At 43.9% G+C, this 20,964-nt stretch overlaps 1 protein-coding gene across 1 annotated transcript in view; it reads left to right on the top strand.

The window, feature by feature from the left end:
- LOC141145971 (transmembrane channel-like protein 2) overlaps window positions 1-20,964 on the top strand; it is a 257,035-nt gene that overhangs the window by 203,712 nt on the left and 32,359 nt on the right. Inside the window, exon 13 of the mRNA XM_073632759.1 lies at window positions 19,023-19,090. Within this exon, the coding sequence (XP_073488860.1) occupies window positions 19,023-19,090 (68 nt within the window). The remainder of the gene's footprint in view (window positions 1-19,022; window positions 19,091-20,964) is intronic.

Below are 20,964 nucleotides of genomic sequence, written 5' to 3'. Positions count from 1 at the left end.
TCAGAGACTGCGGACATGATAAAGGAGAGGGTCAGAGAGTGCGGACATGATAAAGGAGAGGGTCAGTGACTGCGGACATGATAAAGGAGAGGGTCAGAGACTGCAGACAAGATACAAGAGATGGTCAGAGACTACAGACAAGATACAAGAGATGGTCAGAGACTGCAGACATGATACAGGAGAGGGTCAGAGACTACAGACAAGACACAAGAGATGGTCAAAGACTGCAGACATGATACAGGAGAGGGTCAGAGACTGCAGACAAAAATACAAGAGATGGTCAGAGACTGCAGACAAGATAGAGGAGATGGTCAGAGAGTGCAGAAATAGTACAGGAGAGGGTCAGAGACTGCGGACAGGATACAGGAGAGGGTCAGAGACTGCAGACAGGATACAAGAGATGGTCAGATACTGCAGACAGGATACAGGAGAGGGTCAGAGACTGAAGACATGACTCCTCATGGTCATCAGAGTGAATAGAAAAGTCTCCAGCCATTCATTCACTGTAATCACAGTGGGAAACAGCTTAAGTTCTAAAACATGACAAGCAAGATAAGTTACAGCATCTTCTGTGACATAATCATTGTGCTTCTTCTAATAGTAATAATAAAGCCGGTTACCATTACATCACTGTGACTGCTCCCGCCCCTCCAGAGCACAGCCGAGGTGAGCCTACGCCCTACCGAGCACAGCTGAGGTGAGACGAGCCCGCCTCCTCCCGAGCACAGCCGAGGTGAGACAAGCCTGCCCCATCCGGAGCACAGCCGAGCTGAGACGAGCCCGCCCCTCCCGGCTTTTTGCCACCCCCCCACAAAGTGCAGCCCTAGGCCTGGGCCTTGTTGGCCTAGGCTAAGACCGACCACTGGGTACCCCAGGGTTTAGTGCTGGGACCAATCCTATTTAATTTGTTTATAAATGACCTGGAGGATGGGGTAAACAGTTCAATCTCTGTATCTGCAGACGATACTAAGATAAGTAGGGCAATAACTTCTCCGCAGCATGTGGAAACATTGCAAGAAGATCTGAACAAATTAATGGGGTGGGCAACTACATGGCAAATGAGGTTTAATGTAGAAAAATGTAAAATAATGCATTTGGGTGGCAAAAATATGAACGCAATCTATTCACTAGGGGGAGAACCTCTGGGGGAATCAAGGATGGAAAAGGACCTGGGGGTCCTAGTAGATGATAGGGTCAGCAATGGCATGCAATGCCAAGCTGCTGCTAACAAAGCAAGCAGAATATTGGCATGCATTAAAAAGGGGATTAACTCAAGAGATAAAGCGATCATACTCCCACTCTACAAGACTCTGGTCCGGCCTCACCTGGAGTATGCTGTCCAGTTCTGGGCACCAGTCCTCAGGAAGGATGTACTGGAAATGGAGCAAGTACAGAGAAGGGCAACAAAGGTAATAAAGGGTCTGGAGAATATTAGTTATGAAGAAAGGCTGCAAGCACTGAACTTATTCTCTCTGGAGAAGAGACGTTTGAGAGGGGATATGATTTCAATTTACAAATACCATACTGGTGACCCACAATAGGGATACAACTTTTTTGCAGAATAGAGTTTAATAAGACACGTTGCCACTCACTAAAATTAGAAGAAAAGAGGTTTAACCTTAAACTGCGTAGAGGCTTCTTTACTGTAAGAGCAGCAAGGATGTGGAATTCCTTTCCACAGGCGGTGGTTTCAGCGAGGGGCATCGATAGTTTCAAAAAACTATTAGATAAGCACTTAACGACTGCAACATACAGGGATACACAATGTAATACTGACATATAATCACACATATAGGTTGGACTTGATGGACTTTAAGGATGAGCCGAACATCCCCCGATTCGGTTTGCACCAGAACATGCGAACAGGCAAAAATTTGGACGAACGCGCAAACACCGTTATAGGGCGTACACACAGTCAGACTTTGTTCGGACATTCCGACAACAAAATCCTAGGATTTTTTCCGACGGATGTTGGCTCAAACTTGTTTTGTCTACACACGGTCGCACAAAGTTGTCGGAAAATCCAATCGTTCTAAACGCGGTGACGTAAAACACGTACGTCGGGACTATAAACGGGGCAGTGGCCAATAGCTTTTATCTCTTTATTTATTCTGAGCATGCGTGGCACTTTGTCCGTCGGATTTGTGTACACACGATCGGAATTTCCGACAACGGATTTTGTTGTCGGAAAATTTTATCTCCTGCTCTCCAACTTTGTGTGTCGGAAAATCCGATGGAAAATGTCCGATGGAGCCCACACACGGTCGGAATTTCCGACAACACGCTCCGATCGGACATTTTCCATCGGAAAATCCGACCGTGTGTACGGGGCATTAGAGTCTATAGGACACGAACATGAAAAATCAAAAGTGCTCATTTTAAAGGCTTATGTGCAAGTTATTGTCATAAAAGGTGTTTGGGGACCCGGGTCCTGCCCCAGGGGACATGTATCAATGCAAAAAAAGTTTTAAAAACGGCCTTTTTTTGGGAGCAGTGATTTTAATAATGCTTAAAGTGAAACAATAAAAATGAAATATTCCTTTAAATATCATGCCCTGGGGGGTGTCTATGGTATGCCTGTAAAGTGGTACAGTTCTCCCGTGTTTAGAACAATACCACAGCAAAATGAAATTTCTAAAGGAAAAAAGTCATTTAAAACTGATCGCGGCTGCAATGAATTGTCGGGTCCCGGCAATAAAGATAAAACTCATTGAAAAAAATGGCATGGGTTCCCCCCAGTTCATTACCAGGCCCTTTGGGTCTGGTATGAATATTAAGGGGAACTCCGATCCAAAAATTTAAAAAAATATTGCGTGGGGTCCCCCCCAAAATCCATACCAGGCCCTTCAGGTCTGGTATGGAAATTAAGGGGAACCCTGTGCCAAATTAAAAAAAAAAATAGTGGTTGTGGGGATGAGGCCCTTGTCCCCATCAACATGGGGACAAGGTGCTTTGGGGGCCCCAAAGCATCCATCCCATGTTGAGAGCATGTGGCCTGGAATGGTTCAAGAGGGAGGGCACTCTCTCGTCCCCCCTCTTTTCCTGCGGCCTTCCAGGTTGCGTGCTCGGATAAGGGTCTGGCATGGGTTTTGGGGGGACCCCTACACCATTTTTTAAAAATGTTGGCGCAGGGTTCACCTTAAAATCCATACCAGACCTGAAGGGTCTGGTATGGATTTTAGGGGACCCCTACACCATTAAAAAAAAAAATTGGTGCAGGGTTCCCCTTAATATGCATACCAGACCTGAAGGGCCTGGTATGGATTTTGGGGGGACCCCCACGCATTTTTTTTAAAAATTTTGGTTCGGGGTTCCTCTTAATATTCTTACCACACCCAAAGGGCCTGGTAATGGATGGGGGGGACCCATAACGTTTTTTTCAATGAGTTTTATCTATGTTGCCGAGACCCAACAAATTACTTTTTTCCTTTAGAAATGTCATTTTTCTGTGGTATTGTTCTAAACACGGGAAAACTTTGCCATTTTATTTACAGGCATACTATAAACACCCCCCAGGCATGATATTTAAAGGAATATTTCCTTTTTATTGTTTCACTTTAAGCATTATTAAAATCACTGCTCCCGAAAAAACTTCTGTTTTTAAACCTTTTTTTGCATTGATACATGTCCCCTGGGGCAGGACTCGTGTCCCCATACACTTTTTATGGCAATAACTTGCATATAAGCATTTAAAATTAACACTTTTGGTTTTTCATGTTAGTGTCCCACAGACTTTAATGGTGTTCTGCAGCTTTTCAAATTTGCCGCGAACACCGCATAATGTTCGCTGTTCGGCGAACAGGTAAACACCCAGTGTTCGAGTCAAACTTACGTTCGACACGAACATCTGGCTCATCCCTAATGGACTTGTGTCTATTTTCAACCTCACCTACTATGTAACTATGTAAATTACTAACAAAAAAAGTCATGATGCATTACCAGCATTGTTGTAAAATTACTAATAAGCTTTAGTATAAGCAACTGTCTTCAGAATTTACTATATTAACAGAATGGGTATCACCTGTGTGCAAGCCTCAAATTATTTTGAAATAGATACATGCGTTTTCCCTGGATTCTCTACATTTTTTAAAAAGCATATTTGAACAAACAACATTTTGATGACCAAAAAGCTATCAAAATAGGTCTAAGATAAAATTCTGGAGAAGTGGTGAGGCTACAGAAAAAAAGGATAACAAACTTTGAAACATCTGTAGTGCTACCTCTGCAGGGGCCGCTGGTAATAGCTTGTTCATCCCTAACAGTGCAGGGATTGCCCACCACTGCAAAAACTCTCCAACTCCAATGAATAAGTCTAGAGCAGGGGTCTCAAAACTATGGCCCTCCAGTTGCTCAGGAACTACAATTCCCATTAGTCATGTCTGTGAATGTGAGAATTTTACAATGCCTCATGGGACGTGTAGTTCCGCAACAGCTGGAGGGCCATGGGTTTGCAGATCCCTGGTCTAAAGGATGTAATTTTTGTAATTTATTGTTAGAAAACCTAAAAAGTTAGGGTCTTTACTTACAAGTCCACAGGACAGCTGCCACCTTCCAGCTTCCTCTGGACACAATCCAGTGAGTGAGACGGAACCTCTCGAAAGAAAAATCCCTGTGTTAAGGTTCAGCAAAAAGTTCCTAGAAAAGTCCATCTAGGCCTTCAGGCCTAATATCACTGAGGCCTCTAGAGCAGCTGTACAGTCCACAAGCTACCTGAGAGCAGCAGCCCCTCAGATTCTGAAAACCTCCTGGGGAGAAGGAACCCTGCTCTCAGGGATCTCAGACTATTTATCATCATCCTGCCCTCTTCTGGACACTCCTCTCCAGAGATTATCTGGCACCTAATATATATTCAGGCTGGTTATTTGAATCTTCTGTCTCGAGCTCTGGAAGCTTCTTCCAGAGGCTGGGGGAAGCAATCAAAACTCCCAGCCTGTGAACCCTGAACAGACTGGGCTAAACAATTACTGCTCCCTCGATTACAGAAGGAGCCAAAAACTAAATGTACCTAGCATCCTAATCTAGGAGGGTGCTACACAATCATAAATCTATTAGTAGACAAATAAAAGAATGTGTCACACCCAAGAAGACCAACTGCCAAAATTCAGTGGCCTGGTATGGAGGGCTAAAAGTAGAGAAACAACAAGGATGCGAGTGGTAACTCTAAAAGTACTGATGCATAGCTGAGATAGGAGAAGAAGCCATCTATAAGACAACTATGCCTCATAATACCTTCTATAGATATGTAGGTGCAATTACAATATATTGTTGCACTGTTCGATCTCTTTATAAAGATGAATACTGGAAATATACAAGGATAATATAACCTGTATACTGCTCAGTTAGTGATCTATTAGCAAATTAAGACAGAGTTGTATTGTATTAGTCACCGATTAAATATGCTAATACATATAGATGATAGGTCTGCTTAAACTTGACCTGATGATCCAGATGTTTATCAGAATGACCCAAAATGCCCAGCCCTTAAGTAGAACTAAAAGCAGAAATACTCACCTATTCTTCAATAGACGAACACCAGTGAGAAGAAAGGTAAATGCATTACATGTCTCTTCTGCAATAAAGAACCTGCCTGATTGCAATTTCTTTTAGTTACACATTAATGTCCTGATTGCAAAGATGTCAACAATAACTATATAAACTTGCATAAGTGTATTTACATATACTGCATATACACACACAAATGTCTATAGTACAACTTAATAGAAGAACAAAAGAGTTACAATTTAAATGTCAAGGACAGTCTTTCTTGTGGTAAGTATGTCTCAATTTAGCAAGGGGTTAAACCCTTTAAACCTGTATGCAAAGATGTATGGAGCATTCTAATGAATACACCTTCCATCTTAAATTAAAGGTTTCATGCTACCCATGGGGGTGTTTATTAGCTCTCTGAAAGTCAAAATCCATCATAATTGTTTGTCCCATATATGCAGTGCTCAGTGCCGGCCCAAGACATGGTGCTGCCTGGGACCAAGAATGAAATGCTGCCCCCCCCCCACTAAAAAAAATCACGCCCCCACATTCATTATTTTATATCATGATAACTAAAATTTAATTTATCATCTTTATCCAGTCAGGGCACCCTTGAACTATACCGTTCTCCCTAGCCTCTCACCTCATAGATTAAATAAATGAGCCAAACTTGAGCGATCCACACTGGCCAATCGGTTCCCGGTAGGTCGATCCCCCGTTTATCAGGAACAATCAAACTCCCAGGATGATAATGCTCAGTAACATGGAAAAGTAAGAGGGGGGCTCCATGGTGCAGTAATTTTGATAATACTTTTAATATAATTCATAAAAACTTACAGTGTTCATTTATTTAATCTATGAGGTGAGAGGCTGGGGGAACAGTATCATCCACACTGTTTGGCTTATTTACTCGATCTATGAGGTGAGAGGCTGGGGGAAACGGTATCACCCACACTGGAAGCTAACTTGATTGTGGCACATGCACTTTACATCGTATGAATTGGTCTGCATGTTTGGATTCAGCACTAGGGATGAGTTTCGAGTTCGAGTCAAACTCATGTTCAACTCGAACAGTTCGCCGAACAGCGAACAATTTGGGGTGTTCGCGGCAAATTCGAAAGCCACAGAACACCCTTTAAAAGTCTATGGGAGAAATCAAAAGTGCTAATTTTAAAGGCTTATATGCATGGTATTGTCATAAAAAGTGTTTGGGGACCTGGGTCCTGCCCCAGGGGACATGGATCAATGCAAAAAAAGTTTTAAAAACGTCCGTTTTTTCAGGAGCAGTGATTTTAATAATGCTTAAAGTGAAACAATAAAAGTGTAATATTTAGACATGTGCACACTGAAATATTTCGTTTCGGAATTTCGTTTTCGTCTGAAAAATAAATTTATTTAGTTACTACCGAAATTCGTTTTTATTTATTTCGTTTTTCGTTAAAAATTGCATTCGTTCGAAAATCCAAATTAAGGTCGAATCTGTCATTGAAGATTCGACGGAGCAGCTAAACTGTACAATGCCATATAGTTTACCTGCTCCGTCGAATCTTCTTAGAACTTTCAACAGACACCATAAGCCAAAGTACGTGTGTACTTAGTTCTAGCTATTTTACTGCTCCACCTCTTTGGTTACAATCAGCCAATAACATTCATCATCATCATTATTTTTATTTATCTTTTCTCCCCTACGTCGAATCTTTCCTCCCCTACGTCGAATCTTTCCTCCCCTACGTCGAATCTTTTCTCTCTACGTCAAATCTTTTCTCTCTATGTAGAATAATCTTGGACTAATAGAGCTAAGGTTAGGCACATTCGACCACAGGTTTGATGGACACAGATTGTTATTGTCATCATCATGTCGAATCTCCTATCTATATCGAACTGTTGTAGCAACGAAAACGAAAATAAAGCATTTGTTTATGTCGGATCTTTCGTTTTTCGGACTCTGCACTTTCGTTATCGTTTGTTAAAACGATAACGAAAATACCTGAAATTCGGACGAAAATGCATTCGGACGAAAACGAATGCACATGTCTAGTAATATTCCTTTAAATTTTGTACCTGAGGGTGTCTACAGTATGCCTGTAAAGGAGCGCATGTTTCCCGTGTTTAGAACAGTCTGACAGCAAAATGACATTTCAAAGGAAAAAAAGTCATTTAAAACTACTCGCGGCTATTAATGAATTGCCGGTCCGACAATACACATAAAAGTTCATTGATAAAAACGGCATGGGAATTCCCCACAGGGGAACCCCGAACCAAAATTAAAAAAAAAAACGACGTGGGGGTGCCCCGAAATTCCATACCAGGCCCTTCAGGTCTGGCATGGATATTAAGGGGAACCCCGGCCAAAATTAAAAAAAAAAAAAAAAATGGCGTGGGGTCCCCCTCAAAATCTATACCAGACCCTTTAGGTCTGGTATGGTTTTTAAGGGGAACCCCGTGCCAAAATAAAAAAAAAAAAGGCATGGGGTCCCCGCAAAAATCCATACCAGACCCTTATCCGAGCACGCAACCTTGCAGGCCGCAGGAAAAGATGGGGGGAAGAGAGAGCGCCCCCCCTCCTGAACCGTACCAGGCCCGTATGTTTAGCTGTGCTGGGTAATGACGTGGAAGTCATGTGATCTCAGATAAGGACACCATTGGCAGCTCGGAGGCTTGGTTGGTACATTGTACATCTATTTATCCTGGAGCTTCCTGACGGCTGACGTCATGACGTCCAAGACGTTCTAAGCCGGATCGTCCTATTACGTGGCGTTACGACGCCTGGAACGCAAATAGGACACCGGAAGTTGTGATTCCGATTGGCCACACAGGCTAGTAATTGAGATAATTCCCATTTGTATATAAGCGCAGTGGGTGAGCGGCTGGTGTGTACCCCAGTTGAAGTCTCTTAAGACGAAACGCATAGGGTTAACACGCCAGCCCTGGCCACCTTTACTGCACTCTTTTTATCTGTTGATTTTATTGAAGATTTTGTGGATATCCACTTTTTTATTATTAATAAATCCCACCCACGGATTCACATTATGTGGAGACTCTTATTTTCTCCTATATGCTCTTCAGCACTTGTCAACTGAACCGGAGTAAGCTGGGTCCTGTTTGGTGGGCGTCACCACCTTCTATCCATCTTCCTGTTTGGCGTCTGGGAGGTTCATCTGCCTATCGGAGGGATCACTGTGTAGTCCAGCCCAAGATCCTGGCTTCAGGCCCCCCACTCTACATCTTACTGACCCACCACTATTTATATGTTACTATTTATATATTTTGTGTAGTTGGGATCACACCTTTTTCACATATGTTCTCACCAGAGAGGGATTTGTTTCTTTTAGATACTCCCCTCTCTATTTTCTTTTGTTTTTCACTTGTATTTTTTGCACCACACTTTATATTTACAAGGGCCTCATCCCCACAACCCTTGCCTGGTGATTGTGGGGGTCTGCGTGTGGGGGGCTTATCGGAATCTGGAAGACCCCTTTAACAAGGGGACCCCCAGATCCCGGCCCTCCCCCCTGTGTGAAATGGTAAGGGGGTACAAAAGTACCCCTACCATTTCACAAAAATGTGTCAAAAATGTTAAAAATGACAAGAGACAGTTTTTGACAATTCCTTTATTTAAATGCTTCTTTCTTCTATCTTCTATTTTCTTTCTTCTATCTTCTATCTTCCTTCAGTTTCTTCTTCCATCTTCTTCTTCTTCTGGTTCTTCTGGTTCTTCCTCCAGTGTTCTCGTCCGGCATCTTCCTCCACGTTATTTAACAGGTGACTCGGCCCCCCTCTGACGTTACGGAGAATGCCACAGGGGAGTCCCCGTCAAGTCGCCGTGCATCAGAGGGGGGAGGGGTCACCGGGTGGCCCCGCCCTCCATTATTTAAGAACCGTCAGAAGACGAGAAGCATCACACATCGCATGCTGGATACGGAGCGGCCCGATAAGAAGAAGGGAAGAAGACGCCGTGGAGGAAGGTGCCGGATGAGAACACCGGAGGAAGAACCAGAAGAACCAGAAGAACAGAAGAAGAAGAAGATGGAGGAAGAAACCGAAGGATGATAGAAGATAGAAGAAAGAAGATAGAAGATAGAAGAAAGAAGAAGCATTTAAATAAAGGAAAAATAAAGCAAAAACTGTCTCTTGTAATTTTTTACATTTTTGACACTTTTTTTGTGAAATGGTAGAGGTACTTTTGTACCCCCTTACCATTTCACACAAGGGGGAGGACCGGGATCTGGGGTTCCCCTTGTTAAAGGGGGCTTCCAGATTCCGATAAGCCCCCCGCCCGCAGACCCCCACAACCACCGGGCAAGGGTTGTGGGGATGAGGCCCTTGTCCCCATCAACATGGGGACAAAGTGCTTTGGGGGGGTACTCCAAAGCACCCTCCCAATGTTGAGGGCATGTGGCCTGGTACGGTTCAGGGGGGGGTGCTCTCTCGTCCCCCCCTCTTTTCCTGCGGCCTGCCAGGGTACGTGCTCGGATAAGGGTCTGGTATGGATTTTTGGGGGGACCCCACGCCATTTTTTAAAAAATTTTGTCCGGGTTCCCCTTAATATCCATGCCAGACCTGAAGGGCCTGGTATGGAATTTAGGGGGACCCTCCACGTTATTTTTTTTTTTAATTTTGGTTCGGGGTTCCCCTGTGGGGAATTCCCATGCCGTTTTTATCAATAAACTTTTATGTGTATTGTCGGACCAGCAATTCATTAATAGCCACGAGTAGTTTTAAATGACTTTTTTTCCTTTGAAATGTCATTTTGGTGTCAGACTGTTCTAAACACGGGAAACATGCGCGCCTTTACAGGCATACTATAGACACCCCCCAGGTACGAAATTTAAAGGGATGTTACACTTTTATTGTTTCACTTTAAGTATTATTAAAATCACTGCTCCCAAAAAAACGGCCGTTTTTAAAACTTTTTTTTGCATTGATCCATGTCCCCTGGGGCAGGACCCAGGTCCCCAAACACTTTTGATGACAATAACTTGCATATAAGCCTTTAAAATTAGCACTTTTGATTATTCATGTTGGTGTCCCATAGACTTTATTGGTGTTCGCGTGTTCGAACAAATTTTTTGCCTATTCGCATGTTCTGGTGCGAACCGAACAGGGGGGTGTTCGGCTCATCCCTATTCAGCACTTGTCTTGGAGTTTATTGCACTTTATAAAGAGACCTTGTTTACACGTTGGACTTGATTTACACATTGGACTTTATTTTTATGTCAATTTTGCACTGAGAACTTTATTTTACACCATTTGAAGTCCCAGACAATTATTGCACAACTGATAATTGCACATTTATTGTCTATCAGATTCAGCATTATTTTGCACTTTATTTGCACATTTTTGCACATTCTTTGCACCATTATTGTTTGCACTATTTTTTGCATATTTTTGCACATTTTTTAGCACGATTATTGGATATTTGCTATATTTATATTTACAGATATTATTATTGTCTATTTAGTTTTAGCTCAGTAAGTGCCACTTTCCTATTTTATTCAACTTTTTAACTTACTATTTTTTCAGCTGCAAAGCAGGCAGCCCGCAGGTCTCCTCAGGCTCAGCCTTTCCTTCCCTCATGCTGTGACGCTGGAGATGGAAGATGAAGACGGTGGCGCGGAGGCAGAGCTCTGTGAATGCTGGGGCGGCCACAACCACTGACGTCACTGGTTGCTAGGCAGCAGGCGCTTCTAACAACCAGTGCAGCCAGGAGACAGCTCACAGCCGACCAGTACAGCCTCCGCTCCGCTCTGCTCTGCACCACGTTCTGAGAGTCTCTGAGTCTTGCTGACTGATAATCCGGGATTCTGGCTGCCGCAACCGCCCCTGTTACATGCCGCCTGCAACTATGGTCCCATTGGGTCCCATGGTAGGGCCGGCCCTGGCAGTACTTGCATACCATGAATGCTGACTCCACAGCATAGGCGTGCGCACAGGGTGTGCCAGGTGTGCCTGGGCACACCCTAATCACCCTGTGTGGTGCAGATTCTCCCTGTTTAAACCCCTGATATGAATAAAAATAAAATAATAATACTAATAAAACCTACTGACACCATCCACTGCCTTACTGACACCAATCTCTGCCTTACTGGCACCCGCCACTGCTCTACTGACACCGTCAGTATGTATACACATGCACACCTATATGTATTTGAGCTTTGAGGTGCACGCCCTAATGCAATATGCTGTGCACACCTATGCTCCACAGTAAATTGCAGCATTAATAGGGAGAGCTCAGTCTCAGTGAACTGGAATGATTTGTAAACTCTCAGCACTTTAGTTGAATGTTAAATGACTTCACAAAGAAATGTACCTAATCTTCTGTAAAAACCAAGTAGAGTATACAGTTCCCTCATGATGTTACTTGTACTGAGAGTTCAACAGTGAATTGATTCAAATGGAACCTAACAGCTAGGAACTTTTTGAACTAACTTTTTTTGCTTTATAGGATGCATTTTGCAATGCTGTCAAGCTAGTTTCAATGTCAGTTTATATAAATTCTCATTTTGTTTGTTTCACTCTCATGACAGCAACTGTATAAGATCTTAGTCCAGGAAACTAACCAAATTACTTTTATGTGAAAATTGTTGTTTAGGTTTTTCAAAAGTTAATGGTCACTACATATGCCTAACCACACATATCACAATCTTATTATTTCCTATGTAATGTGAGGGATCCCTATCCAATCAATTTTCTTTATATCCAGTTAGACAGGTTGTCACTCTATATAGTTGATGCTAGCTCAAGATCAAGCTTTTCAGGGGGCAAATATTTTATCTTCCAGAAAGTTACACACCTGTGTAGCCATTGTCAGACTTCAACATGCAATATAGCTCATACAACAAGATAGTCAAGATATGTGCAAACTTGAAACACATTCACATATCAATTTTTGCTTTTGGGTTCCCCTAAATGCCACCTCATGAACTAAAGTAAAACTCACTTAAAAAAAATATGTTCTGCAGCACTTAATTGTACATGCATCTGCACATACAACTTTCTTTTAGTTCCCCCACAAAGTCCCACCAGTGCTATTTTGTTTTGTCAATTAAAGTGATACTAAAGTCTGTTTTTTTTTCTTTAAAAAAATCAAACATATTATACTTACCTGCATTGTGTGGTGGTTTTGCCCAGAGCAGCCTGTATCCTCCTCTTCTCGGGTCCCTCTTCAGTGCTCCTGGCCCCTCCCTCCTGTTGAGTGTCCCCACAGCAAGCAGTTTGCTATGGGGGCACCGAGCTGAGCTGCAGCTACCTGTGTCCATTCAGACACGGAGCCGTGGTTCAGCCCCACCACCTCTCCCTCCTGATTGGCTAACTGACTTTGATTGACAGCAGTAGGAGCCAATGGTGCCACTGCTGTGTCTCAGCCAATCAGGAGGGAAAGTCTCGGACGGACGAGTCGCTAGTTCACATTGCTGGATAGAGACGGGGCTCAGGTAAGTATAAGGGGGCTGAGAGGGGCTGAGGGAGGCTGCTGCACACAGAAAGTTTTTCATCCTAATGCATCAAATGTATTAAGATAAGAAATCTTCTGCCTTTACAACCACTTTAGGTCCTCTTAATGCAGCTTCATGTGTGGTGTGGAAATTATGATATACTGCTTGTGAATTCAGAGCAGTGCTTCATTCTCATACAGAGTGCACCTGCTTGAACCCCCGTGCAGTAAAAAATGTTTCAGGGGGGTGGCTATTAGCATCAACAATGCTGATGCATAGGCCCATGGCTTACAAACTCAAAACCAGCGCTATTAAGACTTTTCAAATGTCCATTCAAAGTCTCTATCAAAAGAAAAAAAGCCCCAATATGCAAGCAGAAGATAATGCTTTTCCTAGAATTCGCACCAGATGCAAAAACCCTTGTATCTGGATCTAATAAAGCTTGTAGTAACAGACTTGAAAATGCATCTTGTTTTTGTTTTCTTTGTTTCTTCTCTTCCTTATGTGTTCCCCTCATCCATGTGACATAAAAAATAGTGTAGTATGTTTAAAATAACAATATCCTTACTTCAATTAAAATTGCGCATACAATCTTGTGAATAAAATGTGCCGCCAACTCTGTGCTCTTCTATGCACACCGCCAACCACATTTTCCATCTACTCTTACCCAATAAATGTAATCTTGCACATATCATGTAATTTTCTTCACAAAACCTGTTCAATGACACCTTCATTTGTCAATGATTCACCCAAAAAACAAAATGACTATAATAGTGTAGTACCTTTTAAAATCACATTAAGCCATGTATACTGTGGTCACATTAGATCCAATAATGTAGACCAATGTAATCCTCCAATGTTACCATCCACCCCTGTGACCAGGCCCTGACTGGGACAAAAAATAGGCCCGGGCATTTAAGACTGAGCGGCCAATTTTTCCAGGAACTGGGGGGGTGGGGGTGTTGGTTTCGGAAGGCATTCGCGGAGGTGGCTGGTGTCGGGGTCCTCCACACTGTAATGTACAGGGTCACTGTGATATAATGGGGACAGCACTGTAAAGTGGCACTGTAATGATTACAGTGCCCCTTTACAGATAGGTTCCTCTATATTACAGTGCCCCTGCAATTATCCCTACCTCCCTTTTACTCTTTGCTCACTGTGCAGATCTCCAGCTCCTACTGCCCCCTTACATCAGAGCCTGCACAGACTCCCCTTTACATTAGAGTCCACTCAGACCCCCCCCTTACATCAGAGCCCCCTTACATCAGAGTCCGCACAGACCCCCCTTACATCAGAGCCCCCTTACATCAGAGTCCGCACAGACCCCCCTTACATCAGAGCCCCCTTACATCAGAGTCCGTATAGAGCCCCCATCACATCAGAGCCCCCTTACATTAGAGTCCACACAAACACCCCCTTACATCAGAGCCCCCTTAAATCAGAGCCTGCACAGACCCCCCTTACATCAGAGCCCCCTTACATCAGAGTCCGCACAGACCCCCCTTACATCAGAGCCCCCTTACATCAGAGTCCGTATAGAGCCCCCATCACATCAGAGCCCCCTTACATTAGAGTCCACACAAACCCCCCCTTACATCAGAGCCCCCTTAAATCAGAGCCTGCACAGACCTCCCTTACATCAGAGCCCCCTTACATCAAAGTCCGCACAGAGCCCCCCTTACTTCAGAGTCCCCTTACATCAGAGTCCGCACAGACCCCGCTTAGAGTCTGCAGAATTTCCACTTATTGTAAGGGGGAGCTTTGTGGACTCTAATGTAAAGGGGAACCCTTATTTAAGGGGGGATCTCATGTAAAGTGGTGTTCTGAGAACCCTGATTTAGGCCAGGTTCACAATAGTGTGCTGTGCGATATCGCATGTGATTTGCACCGCACGTGCAAATCACATGCGATGTCCGTGCATTGCAATTTCAGCTATACACATATCTCGCATTCGGACCAAACACGCACAGGACCCTTTTTTGGTCCGCACCAGAATCGGATCGCATGGGTGTTCACATCTATGCAATCCGATTCATGTCCAAACTGACAGCAGTTCGATATGCAAGCTGAAATGGGGGTGTCATTAACATTGTTTTGACACTCCCCAGCAGTTTGCATAAGGCAGTGTGAACTGCCATGCGAGTCGGGTGTGATGCGGGAACCCGCAGTGGATTTGCAGGGTTCCCGCATTGCACAAGTGTGAACCGAGCTTATAGGGGGAATGCTGTGGACTCTGGTGCAAAGGGAAACTCTGATGTAAGGGGGTCTATGGTCATCAAAGCCCCCCTCTTGCATCAGAGTCCACAGAGCACCCCTTAAATTTGTTTTACACAGTGGGAGGCAGGAGAGAGGGTGATCTTGCTCACCCCAGGATGGAGGCTCAGGCACAGGTTGTCTGTAGCATTTATCTAGTTAAATCTTCCTTCTCATCTTCCTGAGTGTGTGTGTGGGGCAAACACAGAAGTAGAGGGACGGGAGGAGGAGGAGCAGTCCACCCGAGCGTAGAGCAGAGAGCGGAACTGTTCGCTCTGAGGCTGAGCTGTGTTTGAGAAAGACACAAAGCTCATCCCATGCAGCTGCTTACGTCACTTGTAGTTCCGCCAGAGGAGGCAGGCATGGCCGCATAGCGGTAGCTGAGTGGCGCCCGTGGCCTGTGTTAACCCTGTCCAGGCCGCGGTCGCCGCTTACCTCCCACTGTGCAGCCTGGACATCAACAGGCCATGGAGTGGATGGCCTCGGCCCACGCAATCCCGGCCCACCGGGCAAATGCCCGGTCTGCCCTATGGCCAGTCCGGGCCTGCCTGTGACCTTCGGGAAGACTGTCCACCGCATACAACCACGTGTAACACTCCAGTGCAAAATATAGACTCCCAAGCCCACTGAGAAGAAGAGCAACATGCGCAATATAGTTCTAATCCACTCTCCCTTCTGCTCCCCATCCAATGTTCTCCACCGATCGGTAAGTGATAATGATGTAAAAGAATTTAAGAAGGGCAATAGTATAGCAAATAAATCCATAAAAGCTTTTATTTCCCTCTATGCTTTTACATTGGCATATGTAAAACCTCATTCAAGAAGGCCGCTGCGCCACTTCCGATTCCGGTCTGGTGTCACTTTCTGACATCTGCTTTGAAAAAATCAAACCCAACAAAACTCTTCTCTTTTCTATTTCTTCCTCTTTCTCTCCTCTCTCTCGCTCTCGTTTGCTCTTCTCTCGCTCTTCACTAGCTCACTCTTCTTTATTTCTTTTTTTCTCTTTCTCTCTCTCTCTCTCTCTCTCTCTCTCTCTCTCTCTCTCTCTCACTTGCTCTTCACTTGCTCACTCTTCTCTTTTTCTATTTCTGCCATTCTCTCTCTCTCTCCTCGCTTGCTCTTCACTAGCTCACTCTTCTCCATTTTTCTCTCTCTCTCTTGCTCTTCACTCGCTCACTTTTCTCTTTTTCTATTTCTCCCTCTCTCTCTTCTCACACTTGCTCTTCTCTTGCTCACCTTCTCTATTTCTCACTTGCTCTTCTCTCGTTTGCTCTTCTCTTGCTTGCTCTTTATTTCTCTCTCTCTCCTATTTCTCTTTCTCTCGCTTGCTCTTCACTAGCTCACTCTTCTCTATTTCTCTCTCTTGCTCTTCACTTGCTCACTCTTCTCTTTTTCTATTTCTGCCTCTCTCTTCTCGCTTGCTCTTCTCTTGCTCGCTCACTCTTCACTAGCACACTCTTCTCCATTTCTCTCTCTCCTCTTTCTATTTCACTCGCTCACTCTTCACTCGCTCGCTCTTCACTCGCTCACTCTTCTCTATTTCTTTCTCTCTCTCTCTCTCTTGCTCTTCACTTGCTTGCTCTTGTCTTTCTATATCTCTCTCTCTCGCTTGCTCTTCTCTCACTCGCTCTTCTCTTGTTCGCTATTCTCTCTCTCTCTCTCTCTCTCTCATATTATGCTTTATATATACTAATTTATAAAATAATTTTTTTTGTATATTATTGATTTCTTTTTGTTCAAATGTTTAATAAAATTGATATTGTATTTTAATACTCTTGCTGTCTTTTGTTTTTTAGAATTTTTTTTGTGTATGTGTGTGTAAAGATATAGATAGATATAGATATAGATCGATACCCCACCTCACCTCATCCCATCCCACCTCATCCTATCCCATCCCACCCCATCCCACCCCACTGTGCTGATGCGATGTGCTGGGGGTGATGCGATTTGATGCGATGTGCTGGGGGCGATGTGATTCGATGTGCTGATGCAATTCGATGTGTTGGGGGTGATGCAATGTGCTTTGGGTGATGTGATTCGATGTGCTGGGGGTGATGCAATGTGCTGGGTCGATGCAATTCAATGTGCTGGGGAAGATGCGATTCGATGTGCTGGGGCAATGCGATTCAATGTGCTGATGAGATTCAATTTGTTGGGGGTGATGCAATGTGCTTTGGGTGATGAGATTCGATGTGCTGGGGGCAATGCGATTCGACGTGCTGGGGGCGATGCGATTCGATGTGCTGATGTGATTTGATGTGTTGGGGGTGATGCAATGTTCTTTGGGCGATGCGACTCGATGTGCTGGGGGTGATGCAATGTGCTGGGGGAGATGCAATTCGATGTGCTGGGGGAGATGTGATTCGATGTGCTGGGGTGATTCGATGTGCAGGGGGCAGTGCGATGCGATGTGCTGGGGCCGATGCAATTCGATGTGCTGGGGGCAGTGCGATTTGATGTGCTGGGGCGATGCGATTTGATGTGCTGGGGCAGTGCGATGCGATGTGCTGGGAAGATGCGATGCAATGTGCTGGGGACGATGTGATTCTATGTGTTGATGCGATTCAATGTGCTGGGGGTGATGCAATGTGCTAATGCGATGTGCGGGGGCGATGCAATGTACTGGGGCGATGTGATTTGGCGGCGGGCGATGCAATGTGATGGGGGAATATTTTCTCAATTTTAACACAATTATCTATGTAACATAGAGAAAGTTGTTCGTGCAAATAGTTGTAAATAAGCAGTCTTTTAAATACTCCCACCATCCCATCCCATATAACCCCAAAACACAAGCCCTATTTTTCTACATTTTTAATATGCGCAGTTTGAACTTTATAAAGTCGTCTTCAATACATCTAGATGCATAAATGAATTGTGTTGCTGAGATTATTATTATTTTTTTAAATGAAAATCTGTACAGAAAAAAGTAGCCGCCGAGTGTAGATGTGTGTGAGTGTGTGTACAAGATAAATGTATAACAAGAGATAGATAGATATATTTCTTGAATAATATTCCTTGTACATGCATTATATTTCCTGGTTCCTGGAGGGAGGAGGGGAGGGGAGGTTTGCATAGATAAGAGTCGGTAACTTCCTCTGACACTGCCGTTGCTATGGAAATCTGACCTGAAACCTATTACACTGCTTGTGCAGCACTGAGCATGTGTGAAATCTGCAAGGATGAAATCCAGGAAGAAATACAGTCTGGCTTCAGACGCCCACACTTAAGATGGCCACAGTCTGATGCTAGTTTATAAACTTTCAAAATGCTGTAATAATCTAACAAAACGGACCTTAGTTTACAGATTAACTTTACTAGAACACATTAAGCTTGTGTATTATAGGGGTATTTTTATTTTAAAAGCGTAACACAACTTTAAAAATTAATTCCAGTCAAAAGTATTTTTTCAGTTTTTGATCCTGAGGAATCATAACCTCTGCTAGTTTTTATTACCATCTCTGTTCCTATTGGGAAAAATAACCCTAATTTCATATTTGATAGGTTTTAAACAAATCATGAATTTAGGGAAACTCTTCCTACTTCTACTTCATTTGATCAGGATAACAGTGTGGAAATTGTACTAAAGGAGGCACAAGCGGCAAAAAATGTTTTCTATTAAGGTGAGGCCTGTTTAGAAGTTCTAACCTTTCCCTGCTCTAGCCAAATTTTGGCTGGATTTGGGCTCTAAAGAATAAGTCTTAATCCTATGATGAAAGTGAATTGGTAAACTACATGCTTTTATTTAACATAGTGTAGATTTTTTTTAATCTGTGTTTGAAAAATTAGGTTTTAATTATTGTATATACCTTTTTTGGAAAGCAATAACACATTTACGTTTATCCCTCTTAGCCTTCCTATGCAGAGTTTGATATCAGTGGTAATGTGCTAGGACTGGTCTTCAATCAAGGAATGATATGGTAACATCATGCTGAATGTCTAGTAACTGTCTGGTATCTTGTTTGTCATTTATTTTTTTTTCCCCACAAACATTTTATTTTATTCAATGTATGCGAATAATACAAAAAGATGCGAGTTACATGAATCTATACCAATCACATACAGAACAATAGTTGTCTGGGCATGGCCCAGTAAAAACAGGATACAGTAAAGAGAACAAAAGCGTGCACACGCATGAACCAAGTGTGTCACAATCTATCTCCAGTCCTTTCGATCCTGAGCCTAAGCCTGCTAATGAATAGAGCTCAAACCAACAGCAAGCTAGGAAAGCTCCTGTTTAAGTTTCTCGGAGTATAAGAGAAGAAAAAAAAAGGGTGGGTGAGGATAAGAAAGGGGAGGAGTAGGGTGGGGGGAGAAGGGAGTAGGAGCTTCCGGGGTGGAATGAGTGCAAGAAAGGAAGGAAGAGGGGGTGAGATTATCACCAGCTGCCCTCTCCGTTGCCTATTTTGTGGGGGACCATCCAAATGGGTCACCGTTGGTACTGAGTTAGCCTTTAATAAATTCCAGGTAAGACTGAGAAGCCTTAAAGGACGTCCAAGAGCCCCAAATCGCAGTATAAGTAGAGATTTTATCAAGTGAGGTATAGATCAGCTCCTCCATCTCCGCAATCCGGTTAATCTGGTGAGTCCATTCGGACAGAGTCGGTGCCAAAGCCGACCGCCAATGGATTGGTATGCACATCCTAGCCGCATTGATCATACTCTGTTTCCCCGAAAATAAGACCTAGCGTGATTGTCGGTGATGGCTGCAATATAAGCCCTACCCCCCAAATAAGCCCTACCTTGTTTCCCCAAAAATAAGCCCTACCCTGAAAATAAGACCTACAAGGACTTTAACTAGGGCTTATTTGGGGGGGTAGGGCTTATATTGCAGCCATCACCGACAATCATGCTAGGTCTTATTTTCGGGGAAACAGGGTATGTAATGCGATTGATTTATAGTAGCGCTTTTTAGGTATCTCCGATAAGTGTAAGAGATACTGTGCCGGAGTATACTGGAGAGAGGATACCTTTGTTGCCACCTCATGCACTTTCCGCCAGTAAGGTTGCAAGGACGGACAACTCCACCAAATATGAATGAATGATCCTGTCTCCCTACCACATCTCCAGCATTGCTCCGGCACAGTGGGTGAAAATTTGTGTATTAAATCTGGTGTTCTGTACCAGCGTGCTCTCAATTTATAGCCGTTCTCTTGGACTGAGATGTTTAAAGAACCCTTGTGGAGATAGAAGTTAATCCTGTCCCAATTTTCCTCCTCTATACCCCTGCCAAGCACCGACTCCCAGTAGGCCCGCTCCGAGCGCAAACTTTCTGGTGCTTGTTCGTGAAGAGAAGCATAAGGTGCTGAGATAACATGCCTCTGTGGGGGTGAACACAGTGACTCCAATACTGTGGGGTTCCTGGTGAAGCCTCCCCTACGTGCTGGATCATCTAGGAAATGCTTAAGCTGGATGTAGGGCCAAAACGGAAACGACCCCGTATTGGAGCGTTCTGCAAGTTCAGTTTGGTGTAGGAAACGGCCTCTACTGAAGAAGTGCTTAGCTAGCATTTCAGCGTATGGCCATTCAGTCTCCACAAAGGTTCTTGGCACGCCAGGAGGAAAGTCCAGATTATTACGAACTGGGGTAATTGGGCATGCTTTAGCAGAAACTGCATATTTGGCACAGGCCCTACTAAAGGCGTTAAGTGTGGGGCTGATAAGTGGGTGTGCTAAGGTCGGGGGAGCTATATGTTCCTTGGTTATCCATGGTAGGTATCGTAAATCAGCATTTAAAACCAAATTCTCCAGATCCACCCAGTCCTTACAGTGGCCATGTATCCTCCAATCGACTGT

Source organism: Aquarana catesbeiana, linkage group LG05 (assembly GCF_042186555.1).
Source record: "Aquarana catesbeiana isolate 2022-GZ linkage group LG05, ASM4218655v1, whole genome shotgun sequence".
Classification (NCBI taxonomy): Eukaryota; Metazoa; Chordata; class Amphibia; order Anura; family Ranidae; genus Aquarana; species Aquarana catesbeiana.
Note: the sequence above shows the minus strand (reverse complement) of the source record. Positions and strands in the feature narration are given on the sequence as shown.